General features: G+C 61.2%; 2 protein-coding genes across 21 annotated transcripts in view; both read right to left on the bottom strand.

Annotated features, from left to right (window-relative positions):
- Positions 1-220: 220 nt before the first annotated feature.
- Positions 221-7,789, bottom strand: ZBTB9 (zinc finger and BTB domain containing 9). Of its 6 annotated transcripts, none has more exons than XR_006572776.1 (2): positions 3,331-5,705; positions 221-348 (listed from the first exon to the last, which is right to left on the bottom strand). XR_006572776.1 is itself a non-coding variant. In XM_044982198.1 (2 exons), exon 2 carries the CDS (start codon positions 5,456-5,458, stop codon positions 4,022-4,024), a length of 1,437 nt encoding a protein of 478 aa, XP_044838133.1. In that variant the 5' UTR covers positions 5,459-5,483; positions 7,468-7,789; the 3' UTR covers positions 3,349-4,021. The 6 variants fall into 6 exon arrangements, 5 of the variants coding, with proteins under 5 accessions (XP_044838133.1, XP_044838131.1, XP_044838134.1 ...); XM_044982198.1 differs by lacking the exon at positions 221-348 and adding an exon at positions 7,468-7,789 and having other exon boundaries at positions 3,349-5,483; XM_044982196.1 differs by lacking the exon at positions 221-348 and adding an exon at positions 7,506-7,789 and having other exon boundaries at positions 3,349-5,483.
- Positions 7,790-10,572: 2,783 nt separating this feature from the next.
- LOC123346001 (ras/Rap GTPase-activating protein SynGAP-like) overlaps positions 10,573-16,564 on the bottom strand; it is a 51,913-nt gene continuing 45,921 nt past the window's right edge. For 8 of the 15 annotated variants that reach the window (XM_044983167.1, XM_044983168.1, XM_044983178.1 and 5 more), the window contains 2 exons: positions 14,583-14,665; positions 10,573-11,261 (listed from right to left, as the gene is read on the bottom strand). In XM_044983167.1, the coding sequence (XP_044839102.1) occupies positions 11,103-11,261; positions 14,583-14,665 (242 nt within the window). In that variant the 3' untranslated portion in view covers positions 10,573-11,102. The remainder of the gene's footprint in view (positions 11,262-14,582; positions 14,666-16,564) is intronic. The other 7 variants (XM_044983170.1, XM_044983172.1, XM_044983173.1 and 4 more) reach the window with 4 other exon arrangements.

The following is a 16,564-nucleotide window of genomic DNA, read 5'->3' as shown; positions in this document are numbered from 1 at the left end:
GGCGAGGGGGTGTATGGGGTAAGAGGGGGGCAGGGGGAAAGGGGAAGGGAGGGGGTTTGTGGGGGTAAGAGGGGGTGGGGTATATGGGGCGAGGGGGTGTATGGGGTAAGGGGGTGGGGGGAAGGGAAGGGGGTGTATGGGGTAAGAGGGGGCAGGGGGAAGGGAAGGGGGTGTATGGGGTAAGGGGGTGGGGGGAAGGGAAGGGAAGGGGATGTATAGGGGTAAGAGGGGGCAGGGGGTGTATGGGGGGAGGCATCCATGGAGGGGGTAGAGGAGTACAGGGCAGGTGCCCAAGGATGAAGTGGGTATCAGGGATGGGGTTTGGCCCTTTTCCCATCTGTGGCAGCCCTGAGAAGGTCAAAATGAAACTCTTACAAATCTGCTTAGATTCCATAGCAAAATTTTATACAATATAGACATTTGGGTTTGTACAACTGCTACACACAAGAACCCTGCACTAATTGGTTCATGCCCCTCTCCTCAACCCTTCCTCTCCACAGAACTCTCCCTGTATGTTCCCTTCCATGCTAGTGTTTCTGAACCATCCTACAGCCCAAGGCAAGATTGATCCTCCCCCAGCCCTCCCCTCAGGGAAGGGATCCCGCCAGTCCCTCAGAGCGAGGGGATTGTTTCAGAGCTCCTGGGCCAGTGACTCTCAGCTCTCTCCATTGGATCCCCCTTCATCAGGGGTTCTAACTGGGGGTCCGGACCCCTCAGGGGGTTGCGAGGTTATTACATAGGGGGGTTGCGAGCTGTTAACCTCCACCCCAAACCCCACTTTGCCTCCAGCATTTATAATGGTGTTAAATATATTAAAAAGTGTTTTTTAATTTAGGGTTAGTACAAAAGTTTGAGAACCACTGCCCTACATGGTTCCCTTCGCCCTAGTCCTTGGCACTGGCAACCTTCAGACATTAGTAGTTACAACCCTATCCCCTCCCCAGCCATCACTTTGCTGAGATGGGCAGATTCAGCTCAGTCTCCCCCTGGCAGGGACAAAAGAAAACATGCAGAAAACTGAAGCTACTTGGGTCAGAAATGCTTGGTGTGTATGGACCCCCTGCTAGAGCAGCACCCTGCTCTGGAACAAGCTAATCTTATTCACATCCACACAGAGTGTTTCTGAGCTAGTCAACAGGGAAGAAATTAAAATCCTTGAACCCAACACAGAGGCTACAGAATGTTAGGAACCATTAGTAAAGGGATAGATAAGAAGACAGAAAATGTCATAATGCCACTAAATAAATCCACAGTACAGCCACACCTTGAATGCTATGTGCAATTCTGGTCCCCTTTCTCAACAGATATATTAGAATTGCAAAAAGTATAGAAAACGACTAAAAAAAAAAAGATCAGGGGTATGGATCAGCTTCCATATGAAGACAGAGTAAAAAGATTGGAATTGTTCAGCTTAGAAAAAGACGACTAAGATGGGATATGATATAGGTCTATAAAATCATGAATGGTATGGAGAAAGTGAATAAGGAAATGTTATTTACTCACTCCCATGACACAAGAACTAGGGGTCATCCAATGAAATTAAATAGGCAACATGTTTAAAAACAAACAAAAGGAAGTATTTCTTCACACTACACACAGACAACCTGTGGAACTCACTGCCAGGGTATGTTGTGAAGGCCAAAAGTATAACTGGGTTGAAAAAAGAACTAGATAAGTTTCTGGAGGACAGGTCCATCAATGGCTATTAGCCAAGATAATCAGGGATACAACCCCATGCTCTGGGTGTCCCTAAACCTCTGACTGCCAGAAGCTGGGACTGGATGAGAGAGGATGGCCCCTTGATAAATTGCCCTGTTATATTAATTCCCTCTGAAGCATCTGGCACCGGCCACTGTCACAAGACAGGATATGGGGTTAGATGGACCATTGGTCTGCCCCAGCATGGCTGTACTTATGTTCTTAACCACCAATAGCAGAGGCTGCGGTGAAGAGATGTGTGTGCACAGCCCATGCAGGGGGACCCAGGGAGGTGCATGCACTTAAAAACAAGGGAATGGCTTTCCCTCTTTGGCTGAGTGAGAAGGCTCAAAGTGTTATTCAAGGAAACAGATTCCCACCCAGGCCAGTGATGCCAGTGGCAAAGGGCATGAACCACGGCAGGGGACTGGTGGGAAGGAGGGCAAATAAAACAAGTCCAATAAGAAACACACCCATAGCAGGAAGCCAGGGACAAGAATGGGTGAGGCTGCTGAAGCCAGAAGATAGGGGGGGAGAAATCAAGCAGGGTTAAGGGGATTGCAGAGGGGCTGACAACCCCACCCCCACATGGGTTACGGTGGAAGTGACCCAGGGACTTCAGCTCCACAAAACTGACCTCTACCACTTGCTCTGAACATGTCACTCTGCCACCTGCTTTGTGCACCAGCCATTAGAAGGGTGCGCAAAGACCCACACTCTCTAGTGTACAGCACATTCACACCAGCCTTTACCCCTGTCCCCAACCCTGTGCTGTGGCTCACAGGGGAATCTGAGTCCCCAGGCCTGGGATGTGCCTCACAGCACAATGAAGGGGTTGGGAATGGAGTGGCTGAGCTGCTCTGGCAGGAGCGGGAGCTCACGCTGGGCCTGGTTTGAATGAGGGTGGCGTGACAGTGGGAGCCTCCCTGCAGGACCAGAAAACCTGGACAAAACCACTAGAGTTATATGGCCTTGGCTCCCACAATGAGCTTTCCCCATCCTGCCCATGCATGCCACAGTGCTGGGGTTGGTAGCCTCCAGGTTACTGACCTAGCCAGTGGCTGCAAGAGAAGACAGTTATGTCTGTATCAAATGGGGAATTGCATTTGGCTTTGATTTCTGTTTATGTGCCTCTCTCTCATTCTGTGCACTGTGTAGAAAAGCCTGCCTGACTTCGATGCAGCCAGTCTATTCCAGACACTGCCCTGCCAGGGAAAGGACTATCAATGACTGGACCATCAAGGCCCATCAACTTTGGATGATTCAAAGACTGGCCCAGTTCAGGTGCCAATGGTTTTCTTCACTGGGCCTCACAGGACATGGGGTTGGAATATCCTAGACTGGGCACATCGTCCAGAAGGGTCAGAGACTAGGTTTAAGAGGAGTGTTCCTGGAGAAGGGCGGGCTGCCCACTGCCACACTCCACAAGACCAGGATTGAAGGGAAGAACGCAGTAGGGACTCGGTCTTGTCTGGATCACTGACCAGAACTCAGTCTCGCAGGAGTGAGATCAGACTGGAGGGCAGCTCAGGACGGTGGTTTTCACAGATCTGTAACACTCCGCTGCTTTAAGAGTAAAGTGTCTGTGATTAAGAAATCACTTTGCTGAGCCTGTGTTTTTTGCTCACCTACCTTATTGTCCCTAAGGGGTTAGTCATCTGCCCTGAGCGCCCACAGCAAGGCAGATTCTGAGGGAATGTGTACAAGCAGTTGAGGGCTGGGGAAGGCTGAGGTGCTGGTTTTGGTGGCTAGGGTGGTTGGGCTGCAGATTCCCACGTCCCAAGGAAAGGCAGCAGCCATGGAATCCACACCTAGGAGTGTGCCTTATAAACCCAGAGGCAGGAACAGTGACACAGCTTTGCCCAGACTCAGCTGAGTGAAGAGTATGTGGGATCCAGCAGTTGAGTCCACTCACAACAGAGCAGTATTCTTTCAGAGGAGGGCAAGGCCAGATTGGGAATAGGGATGTAATGTGGCTGTTAATCCCTAGCCTTGAGGTTCCCATCAGCCTCTTGCTCCATCCTCCTGCCCTGAGCTCCAACATTAGCCTGGGACATCTCCCCTCCTTTGACCCATGGCAGGTTCTGTATGTCAGAAACACTAAGCCATGAAGCAGCATGGGGAGCCAACATGCTGGGGCCAAATCCCCTGGTCTGCCCAGCTCCCATTTGTGTCCCTTCATGTTTTGGTGTCCCCAGGGCCCTGGAGCAGGTTACCAAGCTCAGGAGGGCAGATCCGCAAGGATACAGAGCAACAGAGCTCAGGGGCTAAATCAGGCCTAGAGAAGGCTGGCAGGAGTCCTCCATCAGTCCTACCCCAGGTTTTATTTGTAGGTCCAGCAAGCAGTGGCCCAGCCCTGGCCCTTGCACAGCTCCTTGTGCTTGAGGAAGCAGTTCTGCACACGGAACTTGCGCCCACAATCCTCGCATGAATACAGGTTCCCATCGTGGGTCTTCATGTGCTCCGTCAGGTGGTGTTTCAGCTTGAACTTCTTGTTGCAGACGGAACAGCCAAAGGGGCGCAAACTGAAGGTCAGCATGATGTGCCGGTCACGCTTAGGCTTGACAGCAAAGCGCTTGCCACAAAGGCAGCCAAACTTCTTTCCATCAGGTGCCGTCACAATTTTAACGGGCGCATGCACCACCTGGCCATGCACCGCATGGGCAATGATCTCATTGCCATGTAGGTCCACTGGCTTCCAGGAGCTCTGGGGGAACCCGGCCTCTTCAGAGGAGAGGGGCTGGGCCTTAATGGTGAAGCCAGGGGCAGTGATGGAGGAGGAGGAGGTGGCACCAGTGCCTGCAGCAGGGATTATGTAGCTAACTTCACTGCTTGGCTGGAACTCCGCCTGGCACAGGCCCTGAACCTCAGCCATGCCCAACGCCCGACCCTGTGCCAGCGACTTGAGAAAGCTGGCCTCACCCGCAGCACTCACACCACCTCCCAGTGCTGCCCCTGCTGCCTCATCAGGGTCAAAGTGCTCCTGCTTGATGTAGAAGATCTTGGGGTGGTCACGGGGGCCATGGAAGGCACTGTCCAGCTCCCCTGAAGACGGCCCCTTGGAGCCACCTCTGCCACCACCCTCTTCATCTTCCTCCAGTACAATCTTCACAGCCTTGTCCATTGAGCCGCTACAGATCTGAGCCTGATGGTCCTCCTCCTCCTCTTCCTCCTCCTCTTCCTCCTGTGACACCCGGATCTTCATCACCTCATTGTCAAGGCAGCCTGGAGCTGCCCGGCCTGATGACACCCCACCATGCCCAGGCCCCTCTGAGCTGCTGCCCCCTGGCTCCCCATCATCCTTCACAGCAAAATAGTTGCTGCTACTGGGGGACTGGCTCTCGCTTGCCCGGCTGGACCAGGGACGGCAGGGTCCCCCCTCCAGCTCTTTAAGGATCTCAGAGCACTGGTCCACCACCTGCCACATCTGCAGCCCGCTGGCCACCAGCAGGTGACTGGGCAGTGCCTCCATCAGCAGCTTGAGACGGCCAGAGTAGATGAGCTGTAGCAAATTCTCAAAGGCCTCTGGCTCAATGACACTGGGCAGCACAATGCAGTTGGTGTCGTTAAGGAGCAGCTTGTCATGGAAGTAGGGCGAGGAGGCGGCCAGCACACTCTTGTGAGCCTGGAAGACCCGGCCCTGCACGTGGATGGAGATGTCGCAGAACTTGCCCTCCAAGCGGTGCTTGTTGAGTGATTCCAGCAGCACCGCAGCATAGTGCGGGAACTCAATCTGGATGCTGCGGGTCTCTGGCTCCATGGCACCGCCTGCCCAAGGCAGATCACTGCAACGGGAGAGACAGGGAGTGAAGGATGCTGAGGCTAAGAAAAACTCCCTACCCATAGTGCTGCCTGCCACAGGGGTGGAGAGCAACTGCCAGGGGAGGAGCAGAATGAGGGGAAGGGCTGAAGCCCCAAGAAACCCCCACCCCCGGCACTGCCTGCTGCAGGAGGAAAATGTCAATGGAGCAGGACAGATGGGGTGCTCGGGCCCAGAGAAACACGCCCCCCCCACCTTTTCCATGGCATCGCCTGTTATAGGAGAGCGCTGTTGCAGAGTGGTTGGGGTTCGTTACCAGCACTTCAACCCTCCCACCCCCACTGGGGGGTCACAGGGACCCGGGCAGGGGGTAGAATGAGTGTGTCACAGCCCAGGACCCTCAACCCCCCTCCCAAAGCACCTACCCCACAGCAGTGCCCCCTGGGAGCTCCCTACACCGCTTCCCAGCATCGCTACCCACAGAGCACAGTCCGCCAGCCCCATAGCGCCCTGTCCAGCCCCACGGCGGGTCACTCCAGCCCAGGGGCGGGGGGGAGAGACTCAGCTCCTACCTGCCGCCAGTTGTGCCGTAGGGCGAGCCCCAGCAGCGAGGTCTTCCCGGGCCAACCGAGAGCGAGCCCCGGGAAACCCCGCCCCCCCGCCCGGGCCAACCCAGAGCGAGCCCCGGGAAACCCCGCCCCCTCCGCCCTGGCCAACCCAGAGCGAGCCCCGGGAAACCCCGCCCCCCCCGCCCGGGCCAACCGAGAGCGAGCCCCGGGAAACCCCGCCCCCCCCGCCCGGGCCAACCGAGAGCGAGCCCCGGGAAACCCCGCTCCCCCCCGCCCGGGCCAACCCAGAGCGAGCCCCGGGAAACCCCGCTCCCCCCCGCCCGGGCCAACCCAGAGCGAGCTCCGAGAAATCCCGCCCCCCCCGCCCGGGCCAACCGAGAGCGAGCCCCGGGAAACCCCGCCCCCTCCGCCCTGGCCAACCCAGAGCGAGCCCCGAGAAATCCCGCCCCCTCCGCCCTGGCCAACCCAGAGGGAGCCCCGGGAAATCCCGCCCCCTCCGCCCTGGCCAACCCAGAGCGAGCCCCGAGAAATCACGGCCCCCCCCCGCCCGGGCCAACCGAGAGCGAGCCCCGGGAAACCCCGCCCCCTCCGCCCGGGCCAACCCAGAGCGAGCCCCGGGAAACCCCGCCCCCCCCGCCCGGGCCAACCGAGAGCGAGCCCCGGGAAACTCCGCCCCCCCCGCCCGGGCCAACCGAGAGCGAGCTCCGAGAAATCCCGCCCCCTCCGCCCTGGCCAACCCAGAGCGAGCCCCGGGAAACCCCGCCCCTCCCGCCCGGGACAACCGAAGGCGAGCCCCGGGAAACCCCGCCCCCATCGCCCTGGCCAACCCAGAGCGAGCCCCGGGAAACCCCGCCCCCCCCCGCCCGGGCCAACCGAGAGCGAGCCCCGGGAAACCCCGCCCCCCCCGCCCGGGCCAACCGAGAGCGAGCCCCGGGAAACCCCGCCCCCCCGACCGGGCCAACCGAGAGCGAGCCCCGGGAAACCCCGCCCCCTCCGCCCTGGCCAACCCAGAGCGAGCCCCGGGAAACCCCGCCCCCCGCCCGGGCCAACCCAGAGCGAGCTCCGGGAAACCCCGCCCCCTCCGCCCTGGCCAACCGAGAGCGAGCCCCGGGAAACCCCTCCCCCCCGCCCGGGCCAACCCAGAGCGAGCCCCGGGAAACCCCGCCCCCCCCCGGCCCGGGCCAACCCAGAGCGAGCCCCGGGAAACCCCGCCCCCCCCCCGGCCCGGGCCAACCCAGAGCGAGCCCCGGGAAACCCCTCCTACTCTAGCTGGGTCACCAGGCAACCGCGGAAGGACATTCACCCCCAACCGTAAGCGAGCCTGGCCCCTCCCCCACAGACCCTCCCTCCCCGAGTCCCCCCAGCACGTGGCCAACCAACCGCTGCCCGAGCGCGAGCCACCTCCAACCCCTGCCACACGCGGGCCAACCAAGAGCTGACCCTGGGGCGCCGCCTCTGCCAACCAGCGCTCGGCTCACCCCGAGATGCGCCCTGCCCCTGGCCAACGCAGGCCAGCGATCGGCCACCCAGCGTCGCACCCTGGGAGCCGGAGCCGCTGATTGGTGGGCGCCTGATCTTCCTCCAGCCAATCACAGAAACCGGCGTTTGGCTAGTGGTCGGGCTCCCCCCTCGTCCCGCACTCTGATTGGCCGGGGGAGGGGGAGCGTTCTGTGATTGGTCGGGGCGATGCTGAGACCCAGGCCCAGCCCAGGAGACCATCCAAGCGGGGGTCTGCGCCAGGCCGGGAAAACCTGCTCTGCCCCTTCCCTGGCGCCACAGTGCGCCGGGCGCCCCCCCCGGAACTCCTGCCCCCGCGCCGTGCCCTGCGGCCCCCCCCGGAGCTTCCCCTCCCGGGCCGTGCCCTGCGCCCTCCCCCCCCCGGAGCTTCCCCCCCCGCGCCGTGCCCTGCGGCCCCCCCCCGGAGCTTCCCCCCCCGGGCCGTGCCCTGCGCCCTCCCCCCGCGGAGCTTCCCCTCCCGGGCCGTGCCCTGCGCCCGCCCCCCCAGGAGCTTCCCCCCCCGCGCCGTGCCCTGCGGCCCCCCCCCGGAGCTTCCCCCCCGGGCCGTGCCCTGCTCCCGCGACCCAGGAGCTTCCCCCCCCGGGCCGTGCCCGGCGCCCTCCCCCCCCGGTGCTTGCCCCCCCCCGCGTGGCCCTGCGGCCCCCCCCCCGGAGCTTCCCCCCCCGGGCCGTGCCCTGCGCCCTCCCCCCGCGGAGCTTCCCCTCCCGGGCCGTGCCCTGCGCCCTCCCCCCCCGGAGCTTCCCCCCCGCGCCGTGCCCTGCGGCCCCCCCCCCGGAGGTTCCCCCCCCGGGCCGTGCCCTGCTCCCCCCCCCCGGAGCTTCCCCCCCCGGGCCGTGCCCTGCGCCCCCCCAGGAACTCCTGTCCCCGGGCCGTGCCCTGCGCCCTCCCCCCCCGGAGCTTCCCCTCCCGGGCCGGGCCCTGCGCCCTCCTGCCCCCCCGGAACTCCTGCCCCTGGGCCGTGCCCTGCGCCCCCCCCGGAACTCCTGCCCCGGGCCGTGCCCTGCGCCCCCCCCCGGAACTCCTGCCCCCGGGACGTGCCCTGCGCCCCTTCCCCCCCCGGAGCTTCCCCTCCCGGGCCGTGCCCTGCGCCCTCCCACCCCCCCCAGAACTCCTGCCCCCGGGCCGTGCCCTGCGCCCTCCCCGCCCGGAGCTTCCCCTCCCGGGCCGTGCCCTGCTCCCTCCTGCCCCTGGGGCGTGCCCTGCTCCCGCCCCGGAACTTCTGACCCCCGTGCTGTGCCCTGCGGCCCCCCTCCCAGAGCTTCCCCTCCCGGGCCGGGCCCTGTGCCCCCCCCGGAACTCCTGCCCCCAGACCGTGCCCTGCGCGCACCCCCCCGGAGCTTCCCCTCCCTGGCCGTGCCCTGCGCCCCCTCCCGGAACTCCTGCCCCCGGGCCGTGCCCTGCGCTCTCCGCGAGCTTCCCCTCCTGGGCTGTGCCCTGCGACCCCCCCGGAGCTCCCCCCATATCCGTGTCCTGCCCCCTCCCCGGCCATGCCCTGCGGCCCCAGGCAAGGTGGGTAAAAGAACAATCGCTGTTTATTAAACGTTTCTCCGTTGGCACCACACACTCCAGAAAAAATGAGAAAAAATAAAACTGACATAAAAGAAAACGGAGAGAGAGAGACGCCCGGGGAGCCCGACGCCGCGTCGGGGCGGGCGCTCGTGACCTGAACTCTCTTCCCGGGGTGGGGGGCTATGTACAGAGACTGAGGTCCGGAGAGGTCTATGTACAGTACAAATCCGGTGGTAATTACAGCTCCCAGCCTGGGGGCGATGCGGCCAGGATGGGCCGGGGGAGGCGGGGCAGGGGAGAGGAAATTTCACATATGTACAAACTTTTATATAATAATAATAATAATAATTAATACGTATAAATATCATGGCGCCGCCCGAGTCGCCGCTGTTGGGGAGGGGGGAAGGAAGGGGAGAGTCCTTACAAAAGAAATATGGACTGAGGTGGGGGAGGGGGCAGGGGAGGGCTGGTTAATGGCGAGTCTTGTCCTCGCCAGAGTCTGAAATAGAGACACAGAAACAGCAAAGAAACACCCAGTACAATCACTGCGCTGAACACATTCACCCAGCAGCTCAGACCATAGCACGACGGTGAATAGCCACAAGAGTCCCCTCCAGTTCTCCGTGCTCTGGTGTGGGGGGGAGGGCGCTCCCCTGCCCCGGTGCCCTGCACACGCAGGCGGGTGGGCAGAGAAATGGCTTCTTAATTATTTTGTTGGTTGTTCCCCCCCCACCAACCCCAGACTGGGGGGATGGGGGGTCTGAGAACAGGAAGGAAAGAAAGAAAGAGCCCCTCCCTCAATGCCCCCCCCAGAAACTCCCCCCCCCCCCGATCAATGTCTAGATAATTGTCATTTCCAAAGACTGGGGTGGGTGCAGGACACATGGGGGGGAGAAGGGGGGGCTGAGCAGGCAAAGCCCTTTATCTGCATATAGAGAGCGCAGAGAGCACAGGGAGAGGGTGATGGGATCCCAGCACTGGCACCAGGTGGGAGTTGCGGGGAGACCCCCAGTGCTGACACCAGGTAGGAATGGCAGAGGTGAGGGGCAAACCCCAGCACTGACCCTGGCCAGGCAGGAAAGAGGGGGTGGTCTCTCCCTTGGCCAAGGCAATGGTGTGGGGCAGCCCTGCCTTGCTGGGGGTGAGGCTAGCGTGTGATGGGTGGGGCAGGGAGAGTACCTGCAACTCCACAAGCCTTCCACCCTGACCCACATCCCGTTGCTGGAGGAGGGCGGGGGGGAGAGAGAGAGAGAGAGAAATACTGGGACAAAGAGCTGGGAGCCCTTCCCTGTTAGTGAAACCTCTACCCCCTCTGAGGAATGCCCCTGTCCTGGGGAGCTGGAGCCAAGCAGAGACCCGCACATGAAGGGAAATGGGGACAGCTTTGGCTCAAGCTGCCTCCAGTCTCAGTTGCCAACCCTCCAGGATTGTCTCCAGGAATTAAAGACTCAACTTTCATTAAACCTCCAGGAACACGGCCAACCAAAATCAGCCCCCCTAGCTGCCCCCGGCCCTGGCTCCTGGGGGCAGGTTGGAGGTGAGTTTACTCCCTCCCCTCTCCCATGGGCACACACCAGGAAAGGAGAGGGCAATACTATAAAATGGCTGCCAGGGGGAGGATGAGACCACTCCTGAGAAATTCGAAGTGGCGAAGAGGTAATGTCCCAATTTCCTCCAGGGGGAAGCGGAGGTCCATGGAGGGGCGGAGGAGGTGTCAGCCCTGCTCCCTCTGGGAGGAGAGGGGAAGGTGTATGGGAGGGGGTGTAAGATTGTCATCTGTGTTCTGCTATAAAACACCCTGAAGTTGAGTTCAAAGCATTGAACTGTCCCCGAGGACAGTGTGGGGAGGCTGGTTCAAGGAGGCAGGAACCGGGGGGGGGGGGGGGCCGCGGGTGCAAGGGGAGGGGGCCAAGGGGGTGCCCCCCCAGTGCAGGTTTATTTGCTTGGGAGGGGCACTGTGTCCCTGCCAGGGTCTCTGCTGCTCCCGCCGAGCTGCGGGCTGGGGGTGCCCCCCATCTTCCCCGGGCCGCGTCTCGCGGGGGCGGTGGCTAGTGCTCAGCAGCGGTGTTGCGGAACTCTCCATTTTCCGTGATCTGGAGTCGCGGGGGCGGAGGCGGTGGCTGGGCGGGCAGGATCCCGTTCCATGGCTGGGCCAAAGCGCCGCTCAAACGCGGGTTTGCTGTACCCACGGCGGAAAGCTGCCTCTCCTGCAACACAGACACAGAGCAAAGGCTTATTTATTAACGTTACGGGGGCTCAGCCGCTCAATCTGCAGCCCCGCCCACCAGACACCTACCCAGATGGCAACCCCTGCCCCAGCTCTCTTCCCCAGTGCCTACATCCAGCCAGATAGCTCGGTCCATGGGGCCGACCTGAGCCAGGAGCATCCGGCACCAACACAGAAACGGTAGGGGTTCTCCTGGGGGGTTGTTCCTTGTTTTCTTAGTAGGAGAGGATGGCCCCAAGTTTTCTCTGGCCTGTCAGCTCATGGGGTGGGCGTGTTAGCTAACAGTGGATTCCAGCAGTGCACCCCAAACACACAGTGGGACAAAAGAAAAAGGATTCCTACTGGAAAACATGTTAACATCCTCATTGTAATTCACTTCTCGTAGCACCCAGATGGACAAACCCTATGCCCAGCCAGCTACCACCTGGTCAACACAGACCTAGCTAGCCCGGTCTACTCTTAAAAGCTGTAAGTTAGGGGTGGTGATGTCTTACTAGTACCTGGGTACCACTAGGATCCCAGGGCAGACAGAGCTATCCTGAGATTAATTTACCATAGGGAGGAATGCCAGAGTGGTGGGTAGGGTGCTCACCTGGGATGCAGGAGCTCTGCGTTCCAGTCCCCGATATACTGCAGGCTCCCTCTCCCAGCTTGAGCACATCCCTTCTGGCCAGATTTACAGACCGGACTTCGGTACCTAATCTGTCTGGAAATTTTTTAAAACCCTACTAGGTGCCTATCTGCATCTTCCGGCACTAAATACCCTGGAAAATCTTTGCCTACCAGCAGCCCAGCTCTCATGAAAGGCTCTCTACATCTGAATGGTGTCCCGCTTTTACTGTCCTGCAGGGGTTAAAGCCAGACACCCCTGCTAGTAGTGTGGATACAGTGATGAAAAGGTGCTGCGAGCAGCCAGCCATTCCTGAAGGGGAATAAGCTAGAAGGGTACAAGGCACTTTTATCCCAGTCTATCAAGGGTAAAGCTTCCCCTCACCATGCCTCTTTCTGCTGTGTAACCCCAATCTTGGGGACACACCCCTTGCTCAGCATGCTGCCGGTTTACAGGCTCACATTTCTCCAGCGCTATTTCAGAGGGAGGTCACTGGGGACACGGCAAACCTGCCCCAGCCCACTCAGGCTAGGGACAAGTGGGGGAGAGACCCCACTGCCATGGGGGCCAGGTGGGGAACAGCCTCTTGCTCCCATTGTTCCTATAGTCCTTCCGTTGGCACAGGATGGAATTTGAGGGGGCTGTGAATGAGGCCAAGGCAGCTGCTGAGTCCATGACATGGGAGCCCAGCTCAGGGCTGTGGGTCTGTCCCCCACACTGCCTTGGGGGATATGGTGGAATCACAGTCTGTCCATGCTATCCCCTCCTCCACATAGCCCCACACCATCACCACCGAGAACAACTTTCCCACGCACGCCCTCCCTACGCGGGCACTAACCTTTCACGCCTGCCGTCCAGCACCACCCGGGAGCATTCCGGGGCGCCCCCCTCTGGACGGTGGACTGTGCTCTCATTGCTGAGACCTGTGCCTCCCGACATATGTGCTCACAGGACACAGACACACACCCACCCCCATGTTACACTGCACATGCCCTCCCCTCACAACGCACGCATGAGACGCAGACACCCCCACTGCAGCCCGGCCCCTGGGGAGCCAGAACACCTGAAATCAGGACTGTGGGAAAGAGATTCCCTGCAAGTGGGCTCAGGGCTGTGACCCGAGGATCCCACTCCCTGCCCCAGACTCCCTGGTTCTGCCCCTGGGAGGTGAACACAGCCCCCCCCCCCCAATTCAATAGGAGTTACAGGTTCCAGTGAGATGCGGCGTAGACAGACAAGACAGGAGGTGGAAACGAGACGGGTATGAAACTGGGGGGTTAGTGCTGGGGAAGACACTCACAGACACTAACAAAACACTAACTGCCCTTGTCTGGTGAGAGATGTTTCCCCCAACATTCCCCCAATTTAACTCCCCAATCAGCCTCCACCCCAGCTCTGATTCCCCCTCAGCCTCCCTCCCAGCACTGCTCCCCCAGTCTTTCAAGGGAAGGGTGCTTATGTGGGCAAGACCTGGGCCCCGAGGCTCAGCCCCCCTCAGAGGAATGCAGCTCTCCACAGGAACCTGCTTTGTGCTGAAGACAGGGTGAAGCGAGGGCACAAGGGAAAGGGATCACCCCCAGCACTGCAGAGAACTCATGAGGTGTTGGTGGGGGCAGCACAGGCTGCCTGGTGACTCCCAACCCAGCTCCAAGGAAACAGAAGTGCTGCCACTACCCCAAGAGAGGTTCATGGGCTACTCTGGTGGGAACGCACCCCAGGCCAGCATCAGACGAGCCCCGAGTCCGGGAGCAGGGGGGCAGGAAGGCAGACAGGATGGGGACAGGCTAACAGGTGACGTTTATTCCTGACACACGTGATTCTCCTTCGGGTCCTGTCCTGTACCACTAAATGGTCCTCGTGCGGCATCCCAGCATGGGTCGGCTGGTGCAGATCAGACAGGGGCTCATCTAGACCCATCTCCTGTCTCTGCTAGTGGCCAGTGGAAGGCGTGAGGGGATCTCACCAGAGGCAGCACAGGGAGGAGCACTCAAGCAGAGGGCACTGGGATGGAAAAGACCAGAGAAATACTGGCCCAAATTGCCCACATCCAACTGGCACCTTTCCCCACCCCATCTGTGTCACAACAGGGAGCGAGGATCCGGGGAGACTGTGATGCAATACCCAGGCAATTCTCCCCTCTGGGGCTGGAGGCAGCCACCCAGTAAAGACTTGGTTGCCACAGGGTGCGTTCTGATGTTCTCTTCTCAGCTACTGGCCACCCCATGATGGGGGAACTGCTCTAGCCTGAGACCCCCAAATCCTGTGGGGTGCGGAGCGGCTCCCCAGAGTTGATGAAAGCAGCCAGCAAGACCGAGAGGCTTATGGGAAGGCCTGGAAAAAGCCCGCAACAGGAAGGTGAAGGCAGGCCCTGGGGCTGAGCAGCACAGGCAGCACCCGCAGCGCTGCCCCCAAGAGAGACAGTGTCTGTGAAATGTTCTGACCAGGCTCCACGGTGCCAGGTTCAATCGCCCCCAGCCATGCCAGTACTCAGTGGTCTGGGCCCACTGGAGAGAGAGAGGCTGGACCCTCGGCGGGGCAGGGGGGATAGAACCAACCAGACAACGGAGTTAATTGAACCTAATGGGGAAGGAGAAGGTAGTTTGCTAGTCTCTACAGGGAGGGGTGATGCACAGAAGGAGAGGGGGTGCGTGTGCAGATGGGGGTTGAGGGGGAGGAGAGGAAAGGACCCACCTGATCTGCTACCGAACGGCGAGAGTCCCCCCGATCCCTCCACGTGACAAAAGCAGAGTCAGAGAGAGTTACCTGATGAAAAGCTAGGATGAAGAGGAGAGAAACAGACGGGTCAGGGCCCCGGCACTGGTGCCCCCCGGTGGGAGCACAGATCACCCCATCGCTGACTCCATCGTCTCCCCAGAAAACAGGAGGGGTCCACAGACCCAGGATGGGAGAGGGCTGGGAAGTGCTGGGGGCAGCAGGGGGAAGGGGCCTGGGAAAATCATGATTGAAGCCCTCTCCCTGACCCCTCGCTGCACCCACAGATCCAGGGCCAACTTGACCCAGCTCTGGGGCACATGGGGACGGCCAGGGAAGGGGGGAGACATTCCTGCCACTGGCTCATGCTGGGACAGCCAGGTGAACAGCTGCTAGAGCTACATAGCTACCTCAAAATCCTCACACACACACACACACCACCCAGTATCTGTACACTGACCCCAGGGCACCCAGCCCCATATCCAGACACTAATACCTATATGGTGACCACCTTGGCAGGGTGCAAATAAGAGGAAAGCATGGGGAAAATAAGGAACCCCGCTTTATTTTAAAAGACCTTTTAGGAAAGCATCATGTCCCTTAGCATATCACCGATTGGTCTCTCGACTTCCCAGGACAGCCACCTCAAACAAGGGACAATCAGACAGGTGGAAATCCTAACCTCAAGCTGGACCCCACGGCCTCCTCGGACCCCAATCACTGCACACACCTCACTAGGCCTTGAGCCGGGCTCCACAGCCTCCTCGAGCCCTAATCCCTGCACAGGCCTCACTAGCCCCTGAGCCAGGCCCCACGGCTTCCTCGGGCCCCAATCCCTGCACAGGCCTCACTATGCCTTGAGCCGGGCTCCACAGCCTCCTCGAGCCCTAATCCCTGCACAGGGCTCACTAGCCCCTGAGCCAGGCCCCACGGCCTCCTCAGGCCCCAATCCCTGCACAGGCGTCACTAGCCCCTGAGCCAGGCCCCACGGCCTCCTCGGGCCCCAATCCCTGCACAGGCCTCACTAGCCCCTGAGCCAGGCCCCACGGCCTCCTCGGGCCCCAATCCCTGCACAGGCCTCACTAGCCCCTGAGCCAGGCCCCAAGGCCTCCTCGGGCCCCAATCCCTGCACAGGCCTCACTAGCCCCCCTGAGCCAGGCCCCACGGCCTCCTCGGGCTCCAATCCTTGCACAGGCCTCACTAGCCCCTGAGCCAGGCCCCACGGCCTCCTCGGACCCCAATCACTGCACAGGCCTCACTAGGCCTTGAGCCGGGCTCCACAGCCTCCTCGGGCCCCAATCCCTGCACAGGCCTCACTAGCCCCTGAGCCAGGCCCCAAGGCCTCCTCAGGCCCCAATCCCTGCACAGGCCTCACTAGCCCCTGAGCCAGGCCCCACGGCCTCCTCGGGCCCCAATCCCTGCACAGGCCTCACTAGCCCCCCTGAGCCAGGCCCCACGGCCTCCTCGGGCCCCAATCCTTGCACAGGCCTCACTAGCCCCTGAGCCAGGCCCCACGGCCCCCAATCCTTGCACAGGCCTCACTAGCCCCTGAGCCAGGCCCCACGGCCTCCTCGGGCCCCAATCCCTGCACAGGCCTCACTAGCCCCTGAGCCAGGCCCCACGGCCTCCTCGGGCCCCAATCCCTGCACAGGCCTCACTAGCCCCTGAGCCAGGCCCCACGGCCTCCTCGGGCCCCAATCCCTGCACAGGCCTCACTAGCCCCTGAGCCAGGCCCCACGGCCTCCTCGGGCCCCAATCCCTGCACAGGCCTCACTAGCCCCCCTGAGCCAGGCCCCACGGCCTCCTCGGGCCCCAATCCTTGCACAGGCCTCACTAGCCCCTGAGCCAGGCCCCACGGCCCCCAATCCTTGCACAGGCCTCACTAGCCCCTGAGCCAGGCCCCACGGCCTCCTCGGGCCCCAATCCCTGCACAGGCCTCACTAGCCCCCCTGAGCCAGGCC

This window comes from Mauremys mutica, chromosome 12, assembly GCF_020497125.1.
Source record: "Mauremys mutica isolate MM-2020 ecotype Southern chromosome 12, ASM2049712v1, whole genome shotgun sequence".
NCBI lineage: Eukaryota > Metazoa > Chordata > Testudines > Geoemydidae > Mauremys > Mauremys mutica.
This window is presented reverse-complemented; position numbering and strand designations above follow the sequence as displayed.

What these genes read in the sequence shown, in the direction of transcription:
- ZBTB9 (XM_044982198.1), bottom strand. Translation starts at nt 5,458, where the DNA reads ATGGAGCCAGAGACCCGCAGCATCCAGATTGAGTTCCCGCACTATGCT.